The sequence below is a fragment of the Eubalaena glacialis genome, chromosome 6 (assembly GCF_028564815.1).
Source record: "Eubalaena glacialis isolate mEubGla1 chromosome 6, mEubGla1.1.hap2.+ XY, whole genome shotgun sequence".
NCBI lineage: Eukaryota > Metazoa > Chordata > Mammalia > Artiodactyla > Balaenidae > Eubalaena > Eubalaena glacialis.
Genome location: NC_083721.1, coordinates 11,884,222 through 11,907,656, shown reverse-complemented (window position 1 = coordinate 11,907,656; position 23,435 = coordinate 11,884,222). Strand labels below are relative to the sequence as shown.

Here is a 23,435-nt window from a genome sequence, read left to right as displayed (position 1 = left end):
ATGCAGCGGATGTGTGGTTCTGCTGGCATCTCTAGGTTGCACAAAACTCCCTCCAACTCTGTGCAGTGGCCTCTGGGGGCCAAAGGCACATTCTCCCTCCCTGCGTTCAAGTTCATGTGAGGTGTTCTAGCGACAGGCGTCAGGCAGTGTCTTATACCCCCTGGTACTTACCCTGCTCTGGGTTTTCCAACCTCCCCACTGCAAAGCTGAAAAAGAGGAAATTAGGCCTTTCTCAGCAGTGTTGTGAGAGAAACGATTATTGCCAAAGAAATGACTTGGCTTTGTGTTGTTGCTTATCCCTGGGGGGAGGGGGGAGTTACGGTAAAGAAGACCCTCTCAAACTGGATTTGCTAATGGAGTGTTTTAAAATCAGTTTATTTGCGGGGAATGGGCATTATAGAGGCCGTGCCTGTTCTCTGGAGAAAACTTGGGGAATACTGCATGGTGTAAACCACCACCATCCAGATATCACCTCTGGGTTGGCGTTGGAGTGTATGTATTTAACTTGCGGCTCCTTTCAAAGCATGCATTTAACGTAATGGGGACACGGCACGTACAGTTTTGCAACCTGTTTTACAGTCTGTTTTCCACTCACCCGGAGGAGGAAAGTGCCCTTCCACCTCTGCACCTGCCCCTGCCAATCCGGTGAGAGCGGCCTCTCGAGACTGGCGCGCGGGGGCGGGGTCCGAGGCGGGGGCGGGGCTTCGTGTCGCCCCGCCCCGCCGGTTCTCGGAAGCAGCCTCGGGGTGGGCGGGCCGGATCTCCCCTACGCCGGCGCGGAAGCGGGCGTAGGGGTGCGTACCCCGGCGCCCGGCGGCTGCTCGCGGTCCGCCGAGCGCCCTCCCGGGCTCCATGCGCGACCATGGCGCAGAGCCTCCGGAGCTGGCTGGGCGGCTGCCTCCTGGTGTCAGGTGAGGGGTCTGCGGGGAGGGGACGCCGGGCATTCTCCGGAGTGTCGGCTCAATCACTCGCCCAGCGCGCTTCCCAAGCCGGGCTGCCTGCGCGGGGACCCGGCCCCGCCGTGGCACTGCGTCCCGACCCGAGGTGCGCTCGGGAACCAGGAGGCCCGGCTACGACGTCGGGCAGTGATGGCCCCAAAGACGACCCCTGAGCGGACCCCAGAGGCGCACTCAAAGTGACTTAGTGCCTGGGCGGGCCGTCAGGGCCTCCCACTAAGTCCCCAGCACCCCAAGATCTGAATTCTGCCCCTCAACTCTGCAGCTCTATGGTTTCTGAGTTCTAAATCCAGTGAAACCCTTCCTGTCCTGCTCTAAATTGCCAGCCCAGGTGCAAACAGCACTATGGATCCCTCCTTCCTTTCTGATGAACTCATCCCTGGCCTTCCAGGGTACCTTGCTCTCCGGTTTCCCTCCTACCTACCAGCCTGTTTCTATTTGGGATCCTCCCCCTCTACCAGATCTCCATACAGCCAAGTTCATGCCCGAGCCCTCTTCTCTCCTTCCCCTACACTATCCCTTTTGGGGGGTATCAGCAGAACTCTAGCATTAAATACCGGGTATGGGCTCATGACTCTCAAATTTATATCTGTTGGCATTAGTTGGGTGATGGGCCGGTGGCGGTGTAATATACTCTTCTCTGTACTTTTGTGTATGTTTGGCATTTTCTATTAAAAAGTTTAACAACTATTTCTGTCTCTAGCCCAAATCTATATTCTGTGCCCCAGGCTCATTCATCCAGCTGTCTCTGATATTCCGACTTACTTATCCTTCAGCATCTCAAACCTAATGCAGATTCTAAACTGGGACTCTTGATTTCCCTGTCCCCAGCCCCAGTCAGGCCATCAGGTGCTTAAGCCAGGAATGGATATTAACATCTACTTCTTCACACCAAATGTATCAGGAAGCCTAGATTTTATACCTCTGGAAATATATCTAAAATCCATCTACCCACCCCTTCACACCTTTCTACCACCACCCAAATCCAGGTCACCCTCAGCCATCCCCACTTCACTCTTACTATCCTCCTCCCCTTAGCAATTTCTTCTCTTCAAATACAATCCAGACTCCTCAGCACAGCTAAAGCATGTCTCTCCTTCACCCACATGCCCATTTGACGACTTGGAGCCATAGGGAAGACCTGAGTATTGGATATGGTTATTTTCTTGGACAGCCTTTTAGAGGAAGAGAGTTGCCAACTTTTTCCCCTTTATTTTTACAGCACTAGGAATGGTGCCACCTCCTGAAAATGTCAGAATGAATTCAGTTAATTTCAAGAACATTCTACAGTGGGAGTCGCCTGCTTTTCCCAAGGGGAATCTGACTTTCACAGCTCAGTACCAAAGGTACGTCTGGGGTGCTCTTGGCAGAGGATGGTGCCTTTGGCTGGGCTGGTCACTGGGCCGGACCAAGGAGAGAGTCTGACTGCTCTCACCCCAGTGACCTTGACAGCCCAGGGGGAGCCTCTCTCCTGGCCTTCTTTCTGTCCCAGAAATTCTTGTGGAAGCTCTGTTCTCTGAAAACAGACAAGTAAAATCCTCTTTCCTTTTTCTTGTGATGGTTCATGGTGTGACAGACATTTTATCACGTAGATGGTGAGTGTCATTGGCCACCGTGGCAGCCTACTGCAATGCAAACATATCGGGCTTGTCACTATTAATGTTTTTTAAGAGACAAATGCCAGTGGTGACCATCTTCCAGTTATTAGAGTAGTATTGCTAGAAGTCAACAGTGGAAGCTATCCAAGAAAACTGAGGTATGCAAAGCAGGCAGGAAGCCCCTTGCTTGCTTACCACCGACCCCCTCCAGTAGGTTATAAACTGCACACCCCAGTGCTGGGGGGTGCAGATCATTTGCATAGTGGGCACTCAGTTACTCTGAAATTGAATGTAAGACAGCTGCTGGCTGTTGGCTGTGTCCTCTGAAGACAGCAGACGCTTATGAAGGAAGGGTATCACCAACCACGATTGCCTCAGTGGTGCTCTGACCTCCTAGGACCTGCCCGGCCTGTCGGTTTTTCCCTGTGCTAGCCCTCCCTTGGCAGCCTGCCACTGTACACCACAGGCTGAAGTGCAGATGATGCACCTTTGTGCCAGGTGCAGACAGCAACAGGAGGCCAAAGGCCAGTGAGCCGCACACCTACTTCCCGTGTGACTCAGAAACTTTGTCAAAGGCAGACAACTCCTTCAGTGAGGAGGGAGGAAATGGGGGTCTCAGATGCCATGGATCCCACACTCCTCCCACCTGGCCTTTATTTTACAAACATATCCAAGGCCTGCTAAGTCAGAGAAGAAGGCGAAAGATGAATAAGATAATCCTCGTTTACATTTTTTTAAAACTTTTTAGTTCGAAATAATTCCCAGGTAACAAAACATTTCAAAATTTCAAGTATAATACAAAGAACTTCCAAAGAGCCGATATTCACCAATTTTTAAGGTTCGCTGCATTTTCTTGCTTTTGCCCCTTAATATTTCATTGTGTACTTCATAAGAGCAAGGATAACCTTTTACATCGCTGTGGTACAGTTATCAAGATTTGGTAGCTTCACCAATAATACAATCCTTTAAGTCCATATTCCAGGTTTGTCAGTTTCCCCAAGGACTTAATAAGCATCATTCTGAGATTTATTTTTCTCCTGAGGTGTATTTTCTAGCACTGACTGGTTTTATAATTTCGTCTCTGTGTTTTCTCCACTCTGTCTTGATAGCTCTAGGGATTTCACTGTGGAAAATGAACTTCCCTCTCTGTCTGTCCCTCTCCCCTGTGGTTTATTTCTTGTTGTTCTGTTCTTTGCTTCTTTGCCATTGGAGTAGAGGTGTTTGGTTTTAGGTGTTTGTCTTTTAGATGAGAGCTCCCAGTAACCAAGAATGGATACCTGGGTTCCAGGTCTCCTCAGCATAGACGTGCAGACCAAGCATGGCCTGTGCTGGGGAAAACAAAACACGTGCTGGGTGTGGAAGAAATTTTATCCTGAAAAACCTGATTACCCTTCTGTGGCTCTGGAAAAGGTTTGATTAGAATTTAACCTGAGCAATTGCATAGCACAAACTCTTGTTGTATGTGTACATTGGGTAGGGGTGACCGGTGGTGGAGGGGACTTCAGAGGATGGCTTGGTGATTTTAATATGGAAACATCTAAAACAATTAGATGTAAATATGGGGAGTAGATCCTATTAGCTACTTGATGGGAAGAAAAATATATGTAGATGCAATAAAAATGACCTAATGAAAGGGAAGTTATTGCAGAACAACTCTTGAAATACTCTGTGTTCCACCCAATTCATGCATTAGTTTAAATGCATGGAAAGAAATGGCCACATGTGAGAAAACCCCCTTCATGAAATGACCCTTGGATTTCCCCAATGATGGGTTGTTAGGCAGCCACGAAGAGTTGATTGATTAGAGAAATGTTTGTGGTCTATTAAGTGAAAAAAGCAGACAGTAAAATAGCATAAGCCCAATTATCTCTGCCACCTAAGAGTGCAGTGGAGTGTGGGGTGGTGCCTGAGGCAATGGGCTGTGACTTCGAGCAGACCTGAGTCCCATGGGGGAGTTTCTTAGGCTCTCCACGCCTGTGCCTCATCTATAAAATAGGAGTGATGTCAGTTCCACCCTCCTGGGGTTGTGAAAATTCAGTGAGATAATACTGCGAAATCAGTGCCCTACCTGACACCTACGTGCTTGACAAGTGTTGGCTGTTATTATTTTTATCACCATCACCTTCATTGTTACCTCTTAGGGTAGCCAGATTGGTTTTGACACCAAGACAGGAAGGTGCCAGTCAGACAAAATTCTTACTTTTTGCAAGACCAGAGCCTGGATTTCCTTACGTCAGCTAATTATAGCTTCTTTGGCTGTTGTGAGGTTAAGTTACACGCACCTGGTAGGTATTCTCAAACATTCCTTTCCTTCCACTTCATGTTTCTGCCACCCTCCTTTCAGGGGTTGGTGCCAGGGCTGGAGATCTGAGGTCAACGAATTTTATAATTTTTCCAGCGTAACTGAACAATAGTCATTTACAAGACATTATTTGAAATCATTGTGATACACTTATTTTGGCTAATCTGTGAATGTCAACATTTCACAAACCATGCCCCACAAGTTTCAGAAATACATAGTCAAAGAAGGCAGCTTTCTTGGTCAAATATGTTGAATACTCAACCCCTTTTTGGAAAGACACGTTTTATTAGGATATGAAAGTCTCTGAGCAGTTCTGTTGTGAAGACAGACACCTGTTCATGTCTCACCCAGTTTTTGCCCCAAATTGTTTGACTGTGGGATGGATTATTTTTGAAATGTCTTATGATACCTCAAGGATCATTAAGGTTCCATGGAGCACAGTTTGGAAAATGCTCCTATGAATGATACATAGTATTCTTTGAAATTGACAATAAAGAATTTGCTTTATTCTTCTCTCATCATCCTCCATTATCCTTTGGTAGCAGAAGAATAAAGCACCAGTCAGCCTCAGAGCGACTGAGGTTAGAACTCTCATGATTTCTTCTGATTTTGTAGTTATAGGAAATTCCAAGATATATGCACTAGTACTGTCTTGACGGAATGTGATTTCTCAAGTCTTTCCAAGTATGGTGACCACACCTTGAGGGTCAGGGCTCAATTTGAAGACGAGCATTCAGACTGGATAAACATCACCTTCTGTCCTGTGGATGACAGTAAGCCATCTTGGTTTTTATTTTGTTGTTATGTCATCATCTTGCCTTGATTATTTCCCCCTTGGTTGGCCCGTCAGCAAGAATTCTTTGAGTGCTGCAAAGTGGATGGCCTTGCACAAGGAGCTTAGGGAATGTAATAAAGAGGGCTGTGGCCTTAAAGAAGTTTGTGGGAGAGATAGGACAGGATAGGCATAAAGCAATAAGATAATTAAATATAAATTTGATGACTTTAATGCCCCGAGGGTAAAAACGAGTTGGGGCCAGTGCTGTTAATGAGAAAAACTAGAAGGATTAGTGTGTTGAATTTTGGGGGAGGAAGTCAGTTTGGAATCATGACTTAAAGAAATGTGATACAATCAGCAGAAGAATAAAGACTGATTTTAGGCAGGTGTAGAGACAGAAAGACCAGCTGGCCCAGGATGAAGGACAGAGGGACGGATACAGCTGATGGCAGATGGGTTGGGTCAGGTCGGCATTGAGAAAAGTATTCCCAGGTTAGAGCTGGAAGGTCATGGGGACCCACCAGAGGTCATGAAATGAACATCATTAGAACATCAGGAATTGAAAACTAATTAAACCACCAGATAGCAATTGAGAGAATAAGGAGGATAAGAATCTCATGAACAAAACTCAAGTGCAGCCCTCCAAAGAGCAGATCGAGAGATGCATTAGAAGGATTGCCCAGGACTTCCCTGGTGGCACAGTGGTTAAGAATCCGCTTGCCAATGCAGGGGACATGGGTTCAAGCCCTGGTCTGGGAAGATCTAGTTTCAGACTTTGTTGGAAAATGTATTTGCTGGAAAGTGGTTTAATTATATAGGTTCAACACTAAAAATAGAAATACCATCTGTTGCTTCCAACCCAGCAATGGAAATAAAGAAAATTCAACCCAACAGAAAGAAAAAAAGAGGAGAGGAATAAGCCATTTTAAAAAAAAAAAAAAAAAAAAAGGGAGTCTTTACAGAAAACACAAAGTAATGTAGTTGGAATAATTCCAAATATATCAAATCACAGTAAACATAAGTGGACTAAACCTGATTAATAAAGGCAAAGATTAAAAGATTATTTTTTTTTTTTTAAGAAACAAAATCCAAGAATCCTCCTTAGCCACGTCTGTCAGCGTCACCTCAGCAGTGTATCACAGGGCAGAGTACTTCAGTAGCCCAGTTGGTCTGCCCAGTTACGAAAAATAAATGTTGATGTTTTTAACATGTGAATTTTGATTGTCATTTTGCTTTATTCTCATACTTAGCCATTATCGGACCTCCCAGAATCCAAGTAGAAGCACTTGCTAATTCTTTACATATGCGTTTCTTAGCCCCGAAAATTAAGAATGAACCTGAAACATGGACCATGAGGAATATTTATAACTCATGGACTTATCACGTGCAATATTGGAAAAATGGCTCTGACGAAAAGGTAAGCATGGCGAATCACATGCATTGCAGATGTAAGCTCCCTCTCCTTTTCTCAGTGTTGGTCGGAGGGAGGCTTTGCCAGGTGGCAGCACCTTATGGTCCAGAGCAGGGGTCCCCAACCCCCAGGATCTAATGCCTGATGATCTGAGGTGGAGCTGATGCAATAATAATAGAAATAAAGTGCACAATAAATGTAATGCGCTTGAATCATCCCGAAACCATCCCCCCCGCCCCTGGTCCTTGGAAAAATTGTCTTCCACAAAACTGGTCCCTGGTACCAAAAAGGTTGGGGACCACTGGTCCAGAGGATCTCAGGCCTGGTCCTTTGAGCTCCAGAAGCTTCCCATTGTAGGGGATGGCCGGTATGTCAGGTCGTGCTTCCCAGTCCACAAGGGCAATGCACAGAGCAGACTTCCTGGGTGCTGGTGCAGGAGCTCAGGCCTTTCTCTCCCCAAAGGGAAGTTGCCTGAGAAGGCAGAGCTGACTCAGCTGTTGGCTGGCGGAACTTGGAGTCAGCAGAGTCAGGTGATCAGTGAATGTCTACTGTTTCATGGCATGAGGCCCCAGTACACCACAGAATAGTCAAGTCCGTGGCCAGGGCAGCCCCAGCCCTGGATGAATGGTGGGTGTCACATTTTACTGGACTGACCCCACTTTTCCCCATTGCTTTCCTCCTCTTCCAGGGACAGTGCCTTTCACAACATGGGCTGGGAGTGGAAAGATCCTGTTGGAACGTTGCCCCTGCCATTGTGTGACTCTAGTCACATTCTTGACCTCAGCTTCTCAGGTCTGCAAAATGGGCATATAATCCACTTCATTAATAAAGTGAGGATAATAACCTACTTTATAGGATTGTTGAGGAATTTAATGACATAATGAAAAAAGTAAGCTTGTCCCATTAACCTGAACAATGGGTAAGGTCAATACGTGAGGTTCCCGTCCCCTTGTGTAGACCTGTTAAGGCTATTTTCATTCATCTTTGGTCAACTCTTACACTTAGTGCTTCTGAGTTGAATGCCATCTGTGGTCCTAAACTAACTTACGTATATTTTATGTAAGTTAAGTTATGCGTATGTTATCTCTTCTGCATTAAATGTTGATTTTATCACTGATTCTCAAGTGTTTGGGAAGAAGGGGTCACCCGTGTATATTGTCTGAGGAATGATGTAATTAAATTTATATCTACATACTATGTAGCCCCCCAAAAATCTCAAGTTAATTCCCCCCCCCCAAAAATTCTCTGTTGTGATCAATTTGTAACTATGTAAATGTCAGATCACTATGTTGCACACCTGAAACCAATAAGATATTGTATATCAACTATACTTCAGTTTTTAAAAATGCTTCGTTAACTGACGCAGGGTATCTGCCTTCTTCACAGAATAGATGATTTTGCTTATAGTCAAGAACCCAGGATTTGTGTACCTAGGAAGCAACACAGAAAGTTTTATGGTCACTTATCAAATGAAAGTGTCCCTGCTAAAGTCTGGGGTGCGAAGATAACTCCTGGAGCTAGCAGCCTACTGTGATTAAGGATCAGATTCCACAGTTACCAGGCCTGAGTGCCTCCTGCCCCAGGCATGAAATTCAAAACCCAGTTTATGTCTTTAGCTTCTTACCTAGAATATGCCCTCAGGACAGGCATATGGTTACACATTTGTGCCTTCACTCTGCCTGCAATGTGGAAGACTTTGGTGGGACACACAGAGTGTTGGAAAGGCTGCCTGCTCCCCAGTGCCTCCCTCACTGTGCCTGCAGTGTCACCTTTACCAGTTTATAGGTGCTATAGACTCAGCGTTTGTGTTCCCTTCCCCCTCTCCCCACCCCACCCACACTCCCCTGCAAATTCATACTTTGAAACCTAATCCCCGATGTGATGGTAGTAGGATGTGGAGCCTTTGGGAGGTGATTAGGTCATAAAGGTGGAGCCCTCATGAATGGGATTAGTGCCCTTATAAAGGAGGCCCCAGAGAGCTCCCTTGCCCCTTCCACCATGTGAGGACTCCTGAGAAGACCCAGCTATGGACCAGGAAGCAGGCCCTCCTTAGACACCAGATCTGCCAGTGCCTTGATCTTGGACTTCCCAGCCTCCAAAACTGTGGGAAATAAATGTTGATAAACCACCCAGCCATTGGTATTGTTACAGCAGCCTGAAAGAAATAAGATTAAATGGTTCCCTTCTAGAATGCACGTGTCTCTGAGAGAGTGCCATATTAGGTCACGAGCTAAGAGCATTAAAAGCGTTTAGAAATTCTTTCTTCCTGATGGGAGAAAGTGAGAAGGTAAAATCAGGAGTTGTCCAGAAGCAAAAAAAGGCTAGAAAAGCCCTCACATCCATGCCACGCTCTTCCATGTATGCTTCTGACGTGTCAGCCTCTGAGTTTAGCCTTGAAAAAAATGCATTGTAAGGTTTTAGAAGTATTGGGTTCCTGGAAATGAAAGCCAGGGGTTTTTTGTTTTTATTTCTGCTTTTAATGATTAGAAGTTATACTGTACTCTTCATGTTTTCAATTGGTAAAATCCAATTCTCACCTTCAGTGAACTTAGCTTCTTATACAGTAAAGGAATCAAGCTGTCAGCAGGCCCAGCCCCCAAAGAAAAGTAACCAATTACTAAAGTAAAAACAGAGTCTGTGCTCACTTTCTATTGCAGCTCCTATTCACGTAACAGATTTTTCATAAGGCCCTTCTATGAGGAAATTGTAACCATGCTGGAAATAACAGGCAGTATGTACTCTTTTAATTCCCTTTATTTTGCTGTAAACTATTTTGGTTTCTCAAATTCAGAAATACATCATCAATTATGATATATTTAAATTAAACTAAGATGAGTCTGGGATGCCCCCACCAGAGTTAGGCTGAGGGGTGTGCCCTCAAGGGGAGTTGAGCTGCTGGGGGCAGGCAGCTCAGGTTCGTGAATGGAGAAGTAATTCAGAGGAGACCCCCAGGCAGCCCTGTCAGGAACATGCTCTGGACTTAGAAAATCACACTGAGTCTTACTGTAGATGACTGGTATGTTCATTCACCAGGGCTGCTTTAACAAAGTACCGTAAACTGGGTGGATGAAACAACAGAAATGTATTGTATCAAGGTTCTAGAGGCTGGAAGTCCAAGATCAAAGTGTCAGCAGGATTGGTTCCTTCTAAGGACTACGAGGAAAGATCTGTTCCAGGCCTTTCGCCCAGCTTCTGGTGGGTGCTGGCAATCTTTGGGTCCTTAGTATATAGAGGCATCACCCCAATCCCTGCCTTCATCCTTGCGTGGCATTCTGTGTGCACGTCTGTGTCTAAATTTTCTCCTTGTAAGGACACCAGTCGTATGGGATTGGGGCCCACGCTAATGACCTCATTTACCTTGATTACATCTGTAAAGACTATCCAACCAAGTCACTTTCGAAGGTACTAGGGGTTAGGACTCCAACATCGAATTTGGGAGGGGCGAAATTCAACCCATACAACTGGTTTATTTTTTTTAAAAAAGGAAGTGGGATGGCTTGCGTGTCATTTAAACTGGAGAATTCAGGGCATGAGGTGGTTTGGCAGGACCGTGGTCAGTCCTTGCCCTGCCCACCCCGACCTTAGAATGGTCTCCGGGGCCCCTGAGACGACCAGGAGAAGCGCCTGCTTCCTTCATCCTCCTATTTTGAGCCTGAAGGAAAGATTATAACCAGTAAGTGGGGGGAGAAAATAAAAGATGACGTCCCTTCTCTGCTGAGGCATGTTCTTATTTTTGTCTCTGTTACTAGTTTCCAGCTACTGGTCAGTATGACTTCGAGGTCCTCCGAAATCTTGAGTCACACACAACTTACTGTGTTCAAGTTCGAGGGTTTCTTCCTGATCGGAACAAAACTGGGGAGTGGAGTGAGCCTGTCTGTGAGCAAACAACCGCTGCCGGTGAGTCTCGAGATGCACCGTCTGCAGTTCTGTCTCCTCTGAGCATCTTTTTTCTGAAGCGGGGGCACCATGCAGCTTGTGGGATCTTTGTTCCCCGACCAGGGATCGAACCCACGCCCCCTAAAGTGGAAGCACGGGGTCCTAACCCCTGGACCGCCAGGGAAGTCCCTCCTCTGAGCATCTTAAGTAGCTTTAGAGACTCCGCGAGAGTGTGAGGGCCGGAAGGCTCCTTAGAGATCATCATCCGTCTCAAACTCCAACCCAGTTCAGCCGTGACTGACCGCCTCATGCTGGGAAGGAGACCCCACCTTCTGAGGCAGCTCGTTCACTCCTAGACCAAAGGGATTGATGGGAGGTCCTTCCGTCCGGGGACTGAGGTCTCCCTCCACACGTCCGCCTCCAGTGTGCTCGTTCTGTCCTCTTGGGCTCCCTGAAGCAAGTCTCAGTCCTCCCAAGCCCACCCAGCCAAGGTCGAGCCCTGACACCCCCCGCCAGAAGTCTTTCCTTCCGAGGCTGCACATCTCCAGTTCCTTCAGGCGCATGGTGGGAAGAGTTTGGAAAACCCTTCCCTGTCCTCAGCAAGCTGGTTTTAGGGTTCCTCGTGAATTCAGGACCTCAACACAGCCCCCCACATACGATGTGTACCCCAGTGTCTAGCAGAGTGCCTCCATGCTTGGTGTTTCTTAAAAAAAAAACACAGGGAAGGAGGAAGGGAAGGAGGAAAAGAGGAAGGGGGAGGGTACCAGATGGCCTAGACACTGAGTAATTTTGTACGGATGCATTGCATTGGCGTACAGAATGATAAAAACTTGTGGCCTAGATGTCTGTGTACAAACGTCAGGCCTTTTGGGGCCTTTTTGTTACTTAAAGATGTCCAGAGGCTCCGCCAGCTCAGACCACAAAAGGATGCATACATGCAGGTCCGCTCCTGACCATTTTCATTTACGGAGGCCCTCCTGGAAGCAAGGTGCTGATCTGGGGGGCTACAGAAATACAAAGGAGAGTAATAAAGAATTCCCTCCAGAGAGAGAGCAAAACTTTTCATCTTCTGTGTCACTGCAGTTCTGAGGCAGTTGCAGTGCTGCCATCACGGTGATTCATCATTTCAGCTTATCAAGTTCTTCGTGAATGTTGGTTTTTGTCATTGAACGTATTTCTCTCACTGTTTTGCTTTGTCTCATCAACTGATTTGCTGGTAGGAGGTTCAGGATCCTTACCAGTTTGTTGTTTAAACTGTTGGTGTGTCTAGGATACACCTTCCTCTGGACCGGTTAACTAGTTGCTTACTGCTCACCAATCCACCTGAATATAGTGGACTATTATGTAAGCTATTTTGTTTTACTGTCCACAAAGTCACCATGAAAGACTTTGGCAAATATCAGCTGAAACTGACACCCAGTGCCAAGTGCAGCATTGTCACAACTGTGTCCCATGAGTGATTATGGGATATTTCTCAAAACAAGAGCCCGGTAGTCAGATGTGCTTGGAAATGATGGTACGCCGCATTTCCCTCTCAGAAAAGTCACCCTATATATTAGCATTTTTAGCATATTTGATCTTTCAACATTTTTTTTTTAATAAGTACATAGGCACAAGGTATTGTTTTAAATTTATTTATTTATTTATTTTTGACTGTGTTGGGTCTTCGTTTCTGTGCGAGGGCTTTCTCTAGTTGCGGCAAGCGGGGGCCCCTCTTCATCGCGGTGCGCGGGCCTCTCGCTGTCGTGGCCTCTCTTGTTGCGGAGCACAGGCTCCAGACGCGCAGGCTCAGTAGTTGTGGCTCACGGGCCTAGTTGCTCCGCGACATGTGGGATCTTCCCAGACCAGGGCTCGAACCCGTGTCCCCTGCATTAGCAGGCAGATTCTCAACCACTGCACCACCAGGGAAGCCCTCAACATCTTTTTTGAGGATGAGCATTCCAAGGAAAACAGCTTGGGAAAAACCAGCCCATAATGTGCCATAATTTACCAACAAGTAAAAGGAAAGGCAGCCACTTTGAGCTAATTTCTTCTCGGTGTCCTCAGGTTATTATTTTTTGTTATTGTCCGTATCTTTTTTAAGTATTTGAAATTAGCCAATTAACCATCCATTCTAGAATGTTTGTATTTTTTTCTGGATATCACATCAAGCTTTCCAGCCTGGAGTTTCCTGAATCTTGTTGTTGTTGGGTTTTTTTCCCTCGTTTTGTAAATGCACAAATTACTTGCCTGAATCTAGGAATCTTTCACCTCACCCAGGCACGTGATCTTTTCAGTGCCATCCAAAGCTGTTCTACAATCATATTAAGCAAATTTTCTCAGGAATGCAGAGCCATATAGAAGATGGAAAGTCTTGCTGTCTCTCTGGAGGGAATTCTCTGTCAGTCTCCTTTCTTTTTCTGTAGTTCCCTGTCCAGTGCCACACCTCTATCTGAGGCTGAGTCGGCCTGCCTGTGTTCCTCCTGCCATGGCTAAGCCTCTCAACAGCACCGTTAAATAACAAGAGCTTATCTTTTTATTCCTTTCATGAATCATTTGTGCTTGAATCAGAATTCTGTGCTTTGGGAATCCCCATCCAGCTTGAATGACTAGAATCCCTGACCTTGGAATCATCCCTCTTTCCTCTAAACACCTGCCAACTGCTTTCCCCAAGCCTGAGTACATGCCCGGTTGTCCTGTGTCCCATCCTTCCCTGCTGTGAACTCCAACATAACAAGTGGTGTGGGGCGCATCCTGAACTGCCTGGTGCCTTGGCCGCCTCGTCTGCAAAATGAGGGGAATCAAAGGGTGTCACCCAGGACAGCGCCAGGCACAGAGTGAGCCTGCAATATGGGTTAGATGTCATTACCGTTATTAATAAGGACATTATTAAAATCATACATTTAAATATTCCTTAAGGTTTATGTCATGAAACATGGCATGAGGCACACACTTTGACCGAAAAGAGAACTATTTCAAATATTTCGTGACTCTTAAGTGATCACCCATTAACTGACAAAATCCAAACATTTTTTAAAAGAAAAGGAAAAGTAGGGCTTCCCTGGTGGCTCAGTGGTTAAGAATCCGCCTGCCAATGCAGGGGACATGGGTTTGGTCCCTGGTCCGGGAAGATCCCACATGCCACGGAGCAACTAAGCCTGTGCGCCACAACTACTGAGCCTGCACTCTAGAGCCCGCGTGCCACAACTACTGAGCCCACATGCCGCAACTACTGAGCCCACGTGCCACAACTACTGAAGCCCGCGTGCCTAGAGCCCATGCCCGCAGCAAGAGAAGCCACCGCAATGAGAAGCCTGCGCACCACAAGGAAGAGTAGCCCCCGCTCGCCGCAACTAGAGAAAAGCCCGTGCGCAGCAATGAAGACCCAACACAGCCAAAACTAAATAAATAAATTAATTTTTTTAAAAAAGGAAAAGTATAACCCACTGAAAAATCTGCTTTTGTCAAACATCATTTTAGGTTTTTTTAAACATAGTTCTCTCATTTAAACCTCACAAGTTTTCAATGAGAGCATTGAAAGGCTCTTCTCCCCTTTCACAGACGGAAGATGAAGATCCAGAGAGGTGAAGTAACTTGCCCAAAGTTGCTCAGCTAGTAAATGACAGGAAGGAAGTAACATCTAAGCCCACTGCCTACAGATTAATCCCATAGGTAAGCGAAGGCACGATTTCCCTGTGGGTGAAACAGAAAGGGAGTCCACTTGACAGCATGATCAGACAGACTGAAACAAGTTAGAGAGCCTTACATAGAGGGTGTTGATCATTAGATTCTCCCACAATTCACAGCCTGCGTAAAACAGTGTCTGCTCTCCTTCCCCATTTCCCCCTCTTGGTGAGTCACAAAAGCATCCTTTGAATTTTGTCACCATCAACTAGGTGTGCCTGTGGAATGTCCTTGTCTAAGGTGCTAAAAGGTCTGGGTTGGAGACCCAGAGGTTCATCATAGTGTCACCAACCATGCCAGGGTAGGTCCCACTGGAACTCTTAGACGGGGGCTCGCTCCTTCCTGATGATGACATTTCAAAGAAATGGCTTTCAGGTCTTTGAGAAAGACACTCCTTGGTTGTAGGAGATACATATAGGTCCCAAAGGGACAGAGGAAAGATTTACAGTCCTGAGCTTTTTGTGAAAATGCACTGAGAAAGGAAGGTCAAGAGTTGGCAGAACAAAGGCGAATTCTTTTGGTAGCCTTGAGTTTTTCCAGAGAGGAGCTCAAGGCGGGTGCTGGGTGGTCCCAGAGCTCAGCCTTAGGCTGCTGGCGACCACAGTAGCTGTTGGGGAGGTCTCTGAGTGCAGGGGATCAGGTGGGGTCATCTGTGCAGTTCTCAGTTCAAAACGCTGTAGCGCGTGTGTTTCACTGGGGCTCTGGGGCCCAGGGAGTCCTGTTTTCTGCTTCAAGGCAGAAGAGGTTTATCCCCACCAGGGAGCTGATTGCTACCCTGTGAGTAGATAAGGTGGATCAGAGTTCTTGCGGCTGCTGCTTTTTGTGTGTATCAGCAATCCTGCCAGAAACCCAACTTGGAGGAAGACAGGAAAGGGTGAGACTTGGAAACCTCTGGATCCTCGAACAGCTGCTGGGTTTCCTCCTCACGCCTTCCGAGACAAACGTGTGGGTCCCCCCACCGGTAAGGGGTTACCATTGGATGTGATGGTGAAAATAGTGTTAAGGTCACTGTCACCCAATCTGTGCATGACAAGAACATGACCCAGCCCCTTGTCCCTGCAGAAACCACCCCCTCCTGGGTCGTGGCCGGTGTCCTGGGAGCCTCGGTGTGCGCCGCCCTCCTGCTGCTCATTGGCTGCTTCGTCTTGCTGCGGTGCGTTTACAGGAAGGCCAAGCATGCCATCCCCCCGAGGAATTCTCTTCCACAGCACCTGAAAGAGGTAGGTAGTAGGATGGAGCCGGATGTGGATTCGAAAATGCTGACCGGAAGTTGTCCTTCTAAGTCAGGGCCGCCTAACTCAGCACAGCGTGGCTTCCTGGAGAATGACACACACCTTGCACGCTGGTCCCATTCCTGGTGCCACTTCAGGGAAGTCTGAGCTCATGGGACAGCCCTACGGGAGGGGGTAAAGGTTTGTTTTCCGAATCCCGCCCTCCAACCTGGACCTTGTTCCTTCTCCGACCTTCCCTGCCCCGAGCCCCAAGTCATCAGGGAGCAAAGGTGATGGTCCTGGGACAGGAAGAGGTAAAGCAGAGCTCAGAGCAGAAAAGATGAGAGAGGGAAAACTGTAGGCTGAGTGCCAGCGAACAGCCGTGGGCAGAGGGTGGGGGGAGGGGCAAGAGCGGTCTCAGTTGTGGGATATCTGAGAGCGACTGAAATTATGGGATGTGTGTCCGAGACTTTAGGAAAGCAGTTTTTTTTTTTTCAAGAAAGCTACTTTCAAAAGGTTTGGGAAGAAGAAAGGATGTCCCTGGATAGAGACTGTAGGACGGAAGTGGCCTTAAGAAATGAAATCATGGTGGCTATACTCTCACACTTAGAAATGAAATCATCGTGGCTATACTCTCACACTTAGAAATGAAATCATCCTGGCTATACTCTCACACTTAGAAATGAAATCATCGTGGCTATACTCTCACACTTAGAAATGAAAATATGCCGGGCTCAGCCCCAAATGAACCTGTCTTTGGTCTCATTCCCCAGGAAACAGGCTCTAAAATGGAGATTTGCATTCAGAAGTCTTAGTGGAGGTAGCCTCGGGAGTAACACCTCTAAGGGAGAGAGGGCAGCAGGATGGGATGAGGGATATGATGCCAGTCCTGCAGGGGCTCTGGAGCTGGGGTGGCTCTTTAGAGACGTCCAGGGCTGAGGCTAGAGGGCCTGCGGGCCCACAGTACACTTGGGCTGGGTGTGGGCGCCCCCAGGAAGGAGGTGTAACTAGGTGTGGCAGCTCCTTCAGCCCCGGGAACCTTGGGGGAGACACTCAGCGGGGAGGCCGCCCCACTCCCAGCAGCCAGGGGAGCAAGTTCCTCCTTTCTGAAGGACCTCTGGGTGGCGCATTGCAGCGTCCACTCCAGCCCACCCCGTAAACCACCGGGACCCACGGGCGCAGCTTCTCGAGGAGCTAAGTCGATCTCTTCCCCCGGGGAAGGTTACAAGAGGAAGGTTAACGGAACAAGGTCCAGCCCCATCACTGCAGCTGGTCCCACGGGCACAAGTAACACCCGCTGCTCGGCTCTCTCTTCTAGAGGCTCCTCTCCCCTGACCAGCCGCTGCTGACATAGGCTACTGACCTGATGGGGTGACTCAGACCCTCCGCTCAGCGAGGACTGAGCCCCTGGTCACAGGACACCAGAGATCTGGGCGCTTGTGCTTATCCACTTGCCATCAGAATTGGGTAGGGGAAGTCCCAATACCATGAGATGCCCCATCACCCAGCTGGGTGCCCCCCATCATGTAGCAGCAGCCTTTTCTCCTCCTGATGACCCATGTGGTGACTCCTTTCCTTACTGGCTAGTTTCTTGGCACAAGGATCCTGGCATGACGAGGTGGCAGCTATAACTTAAAGTTCGATGGGATCCCTGCTGTGTCTCCTGGTGGAAACGTCCCCCTCTGGGATAGTAACTGTTTTAGGCTTTGAGACCAAGATTGAGATATTATGTAGATACTTACGTAGCCACTTAAATGGCATCACTTACAACTCTAAAACCATTCTTTACTCCTGAGCCATACAAAGAAACATGGATTCGGCCCGTGGGCCATAGCTTGCTGACCCCTGCTCTGAGCTCACAGAGCCTAAGATTGCATGGACACCAGTTCCCCAAGTGGGTCGGCAGGAGTGATGGCAGGCAGGGCCACTCCTGCTTCTACCCCTTGGTCCCTGAACCCCTGTACTCTACTTCTTGGGGACACACTATCACATACTGTCATCGATTCTCAGTGCATGCCTGGTGCTGGAGGACAATGCCCGGTCCTCACAGGGCACCGTCTCCAAGCTGGCGCCACTCCCCAGTCCCCCCTACCCCCGTACCTTCAGCGGGCCGGCCGTCGTCCTTCCAGGCTGGCAGACGCTGGGTCGGTGGCCCAGCATGCAGTACCATCAGGGCATTGCACTCCTGGCCTCCTCTGCTGTCATTGGGTCCCATGGCCTGACGTGATGTAACGTGAGGTCTGTGTCAGCCAGCACGGGCCACCGTAACAGAGTGCCACACGCTGGGTGGCTTAAACCACAGACACGTATTGTCTCAAGGTCCTGGAAGCTGGAAGTCCAAGATGCAGGTGTTGGCAGGGTCAGTTCCTTCCAAGGGCTGTGAGGGAGAAGCCGTTCCAGGTCATTCCCCAGGCTGCTGGTGGTTGCTGGCAACCTTTGGTTCCTTAGTTTGTAGAAGCATCCCCCCATCTCTGCCTTCATCTTCACATGGCGTTCTCCCATCTGTGTCCAAATCTCCTCTTCTTTAAATACACCAGTCAGGTCAGATCAGGGCCCACCCTAATGAGCTCCTTTAACTTGATTACCTCTGTAAGGACCTGTCTCCAAATAAAGTCACATTCTGAGGCATGGACTCTGGAAGGGGCACCAGTGCGCTCTGACTGGAGTTGACACCTGTCTCGGGAATGATTGGCTGTCCCTGTCCTGCGGGGCCCCGGCCGGCACCGCTGAGGCCTGACAGAGCGTCTGCTCCACTGGCAGAGGGCCCCGCTCTGGGCCTCGGAGTTCATGTGTGGTCCAGGGACCTCCCCACTTGGAGCTGCTCCCATAGTCCATCCACACGCCTCTTTCTGGACTCCCTTCCTCTGGCCCCTGAGCACCAGCCTCGCCATCGGCCCCTGCCTCGGATTCCATGAGTACCTGATCTTGGGCCGCTTTTCTTTCCACACAAAGGGGATGACCAGACGCACAGCCCAGAGCTCTGCCTGTTGGGAGCTTTCTCCCCACTGCCATTCAGGGCCCCCAGTTGGGGCTCCAGTGCAGCTGTGGGCCATTTTTGGTTTGTGCCCGTGTGCCACGCTGACCTCCCTGTGAGCCATGTTTGGCCTCTTCCTGCTTCTCCTGGTCATGAGGACCCGTCCCCCGGCGCGGTCATGGTGTGAGCAGAGACAGATGTGCTGGTGCAGGAGGGGTAGGTGCAGGGGAGGCCGGGCCGCCTGCACGTGTGCCCTCTGACCCCACCTCAGGACCTGGTGGGTCTGGCAGGCCTCGTGAGGGTCACTTCTAGGTGGCACGGTCACCTGGTGTCCTGTGGCCCAAGGGTCTGTCTCTCCCAAGTCCCCATGGCCAATACTCCCAGAGCTGTTTTCAAACAGGGTATAATTCTCTGCTGCAGGTGGCCAGCCTGGCCTCAGAACTGTAGTGATCACACAGTGATTCTCCTCTTGGGATTTGCCATAAACTCCACTCAGCCTCTTTTCCCACCACAGACCCTCCAAGGATCTGCCGGGTCTTACGGCCTCTTCATGTTCACTGGGTTCAGCTGAGATGTCACTGGGAGATGAGGCCGGGCCTTCGTACCCCGACATTAGCCGGCATGAGGTGTGGCTAGGACGGCTTGCTCCAAAGCCCGTACCCTCTCTGGGGCCCTTTCCTGCTCCAGGGCCCCCTCAGAGCCGGCGGCCTTCTGTATCACTCACACCAGGAGCCATATTCCTGGTGTGGAACGTGCCGCCCCCCAGAACCCAAAGAGGCCCACCTCGCATCGTGCTTCCCTGGTAGGGGTGGCAGGTAAGACACAATAACGGTCCCTTCCTTTGGAGAGGATGTCCTGGCATTCCCTATTCCATGGGATCCCTAAAACTGATGTGACAGGTCCCTGACTCTTCACAGGGTGAGTTCCCCACCCTCTGAAGTGCGTGTCTTAGGGAGGCCTTGCCGCTTCTTGCTTTCCTGGGCCTGTTAACGTGTTGTCGTGGTAGCTGACGTCGGGCCTTTGTTCCCACAGCGGCCGGTCCATTGTCCCGGCTGCCCCTGGGAAGGACTCGCACAAGGCGGCTCCCTTCTGGGGAGGGCAGTTCCTGGACGGGGACTTGGCGGGGAGCTGTTTCAGCTCCAGTGAACAAGTGTGGGCAGCACAGCTCCTGACATGGATAGAAAGTGGACCGCGTGACTGTAGGCAAGAGATTCAGAGCGGCCGGAACCTTCTCACGAGAGTGCCAGCGAGACTGCAGCACCAGGATGAGACGCGCACCTTCTAGAGGGGCACTTCTGAGAAGCCGTATTTGGGCAGGAAGAACAAAGAGGGGCGGGCCCTTTGCTCTGTGTAGGAGGTGTTCTGTAAATGGAGAGCCAAGAGGAAGCAAAACTATGCACCTGCTTTTTTGCTTCTGCCTTCACCATCAAAGGGACTCATCAGACAGGAAAGGACAGATGGGACAACAATGTGGTATCAGGCAAATCAAAGCCAGAGACGAGTTTAATTAAGGGGTCAGTTGACAGGAGCTCTGGCCTCCAAGGCTAGAAGACTTGGCAGGCTTGACTGTGGACCAGTGAGAAGTATGGGTGGGCGGGGGAGGCTGGAGAGGGGCCAGAGGAGTGAGGGCGAAGGAAGTGCCAGGAACCCATGAGCAGATCAGGGTCCTCAGATCATGAAATTCTCCAGTTTGACTCAAAATGCAGAGAATTCATTAACCATAATTTTGAGTTGAGGGAGATTTGCTGGGGATGGAGACTTTTAGTTGAAAAAGCCATAGGGAGGTTTACCCACCACGGATACACTGAGCCGGCCACCAGCCTGCTATTTGCTTTCTTGACATTTAGCACATCTTGCTTTGTTCTCTCCTCTCCTGTCTCCCAGGAGAGTCAAGGGTAGCTTCCAGTCTGTTCCCGTGGCTCCGCTGGATCAGAGCATTTGGGGAGGTCCCTCCTCCCCCCAGCTACCGCCTTTGCACAACAGATCTGGGCGAAATTCCTCTGACCCCTCCCTTTCCCTTCTGTCGGCTGATGGGGGTGGGGGAGGGTAGAATTTAGGTTAAGTCGTCTTAAAGGGCTGAGGTATGGAAATTACCTTCAGAAGGCTTAACTGATCCCTTAAAGGTGGAACCAACTGAGGGGGAGAAGTTAAAAATGCCACGCTTTAAGGAATGTTTCTGCACCTCATCCTGAAGATTAAGAGCCTTGGTGAACCTACAAGGATGAAAAGTGGAGAACGTGCACTCAGCAGATATTTCAGGAAACATACATGGGCATCTTCATGGTTGAAGTGTTGGAGTGACAAGGATGATTAGACTCTGGTTCCTGTCTGTAACTAGCCCGTCTGCTGGGAGGGACACACCCTGAGGCGTCATCGTTCATAAAATGGGCTAGATGGAAACAAAGCACATAGATTTTAAATTTGCTAGTAGCCGCAGTTATTTTTAAAGTAAAAAGGAACAGAGGAAATTAATAATACATTTTATACAACCCAATATATCCCAAATATCATTTCAACATGCAATCAATTATTTTTTTCAATTGTTGAAATATTTACATTCTCTTTTTCATACGAAGTCTTCAAAATCAGGTATGTGTTTTACACCTCCAGCACACGTAGATCCAGACCAGCCAGGTTTCAAGTGGCTGGTGGCTGCCACACTGGGTGCCACGGAGCTGAGGGCTGAAACAGAGGGACACACAGGCTGCTGGGGAGCACCAAAGAGGGCCCCCAACTCAGCCTGAGGATGCACGGGAGACTGACTGTTATTCCAAGACACATCTACCCCGTGCTCACAGCATCCCTGCTTCCTAGAGGCAAGGATGCCCAGGCTGTGTCAGCCCCAGAGCATTGGATCATCCTTAAAGTCTCCCTCTGGGTTTACAAGAGGAACTCTCAGAGGGGGACCTGTGATCACTTAGCAAATGAGATGCAGGTTTATTGTCGCATTTTTTAAATTGTGGTAAAATACACATAACATAAAATTTACCACCTTATCCACTTTTAAGCGTCCAGTTCAGTGGTATTAAGTACATTTACATTGTTGTACAACCTTCACCACCTTCCAGTCACAGGACTCCTTTCATCTTGCAAGACAGAAACTGTATCCGATAAACAAAGCTCCCCATCTCCCTTCTCCCCCCGGCCCCGGCCACCACCATCACTTTCTGTCTGTGAATTTGCCTAGTCTAGGTGCCTCGTATAAGTGGAATCATGCACTATTTGTCCTTTTCTGTCTGGCATATTTCACCTAGCGTAAGGTTCATCCACGTTGTAGCATGTATCAACTTCATTACATTTTGAGGCAGAAAATATTCCATTGTATGGCTAGACCTCATTCTGTTTATCCAGTCCTCCATGGATGGGCCCTTGGACCGCTTCCGTCTTTGTCAATTGTGAATAATGTTGCTCTGAAGACGGGTATATATATATATATCTCTGAGACCCTGCTTTCAGTTCTTATGGGTGTATACCCAGAAGTGGAATTGCTGGGTCATATGGTAATTCTATTTTTAATTTTTTGAGGAAGTGTCATACTGTTATTGTCACATTTTTTTAAAACAGCGTTTTCCAGCCAGGAGTTCTGTATAAAACTGTGAGCCCAGAAAAAGAAATGGGAAGCTTTGATAAGTAACTCTTTCTTTTCTCCGGCAGTTTCTGAACCACCCTCATCACAGCACACTTCTCTTATTCTCCTTCCCACTGCCTGTTGAGAATGAAGTCTTTGACACACTGAGCGTCATCACAGAAGTGTCTGAAAGCCACACGCCGAAGCTCGGGGCGGGCTGCAGCCTCAGCACCTTGTCTGGGCCGCGATCCCCTGAGCTGGTCTCCAAGGAGGAAACACACTCAGCCGGGCACAGTGACCCCCTCCTTCTCACGCCTGCCTCTGGGGGCGATCAGGGCAGCCGACAAGCAAGGGCTGAGACCAGCTGAGTAGCCCCCAAATTGAGAGCCTCGGACGCTGGGACAACGTCCACACCGCCAAGGAGCCGGATTTGAAAGGCTCACTGGGCACAAATACTCCATCTTGGGAACTAGCCACCTTATAAAGGCCTTAATGATTTGAAAAAACAGTTGGCCACTGAAGGTATGATCTTCAGCCTCATGTGCTCACTCATATAAAAAAGTTCCAGGGAATTCCCTGGCGGTCCAGTAGTTAGGATTCGGCGCTCTCACTGCTGGGGCCTGGGTTCAATCCCTGATCGGGGAACTAAGATCCCACAAGCCACACGACCCAACAAACAAAACGAAAAACAAGTTTTAAATGGTGAGAAACAAAAATATTTAAAATGCTGTAAAACATTTGCTGTGAAACCTGACCAGAGTAAAACCAAGATGCTGTAAAACCTGACCAGAGTGCCGACAGACTGATGTGAAAAATGGCCTCGACTCAGAAGTAACCGTCAGCAAACACTGTACATGTACAGAGCGCAGACTCCGTGGATTCTCAGGGACACTTTGACTGGATTTATTTTTCTGTGCGGACACATTTTATATATATAGCGCTGGTGCTCAATTAAAGTCTTATTCTCTGTTTAATCCGTGTGCGTTCGTTTAATGACACTACATCTGTGTGATTGTCAGATTCAACCAGGCTCTCGTGTGCCATCTTTAATGTTCATTAATTCAGCGGATGTTCCTCAGTCCCTGCCTGCTGTCAACCAGG

The 23,435-nt window shown here is 48.6% G+C and overlaps 1 protein-coding gene across 3 annotated transcripts; it reads left to right on the top strand.

Moving 5' to 3' along the window:
- Positions 1 to 744: 744 nt before the first annotated feature.
- On the top strand, positions 745 to 23,298 carry IL10RB (interleukin 10 receptor subunit beta). 3 transcript variants are annotated; one of them, XM_061193988.1, is made up of 7 exons: positions 749 to 911; positions 2,179 to 2,302; positions 5,472 to 5,629; positions 6,882 to 7,048; positions 10,792 to 10,939; positions 15,644 to 15,801; positions 22,421 to 23,298. In XM_061193988.1, the coding sequence occupies exons 1-7, from the start codon at positions 863 to 865 to the stop codon at positions 22,700 to 22,702; spliced, it is 1,086 nt and encodes a 361-aa protein (XP_061049971.1). In that variant the 5' UTR covers positions 749 to 862; the 3' UTR covers positions 22,703 to 23,298. The 3 variants fall into 3 exon arrangements, with proteins under 3 accessions (XP_061049974.1, XP_061049971.1, XP_061049973.1); XM_061193990.1 differs by having other exon boundaries at positions 751 to 911; positions 6,948 to 7,048; XM_061193991.1 differs by lacking the exons at positions 15,644 to 15,801; positions 22,421 to 23,298 and adding an exon at positions 14,459 to 14,557 and having other exon boundaries at positions 745 to 911.
- The last annotated feature ends 137 nt before the right edge of the window (positions 23,299 to 23,435 follow it).

Bases quoted from the DNA above. Each gene is read 5' to 3' on its own strand.
- IL10RB (XM_061193988.1), top strand. From the start codon at position 863: ATGGCGCAGAGCCTCCGGAGCTGGCTGGGCGGCTGCCTCCTGGTGTCA. The intron at 912-2,178 runs GTGAGGGGTCTG...TTATTTTTACAG, and splicing joins CGGCTGCCTCCTGGTGTCAG to CACTAGGAATGGTGCCACCT. The intron at 10,940-15,643 runs GTGAGTCTCGAG...TTGTCCCTGCAG, and splicing joins TGAGCAAACAACCGCTGCCG to AAACCACCCCCTCCTGGGTC.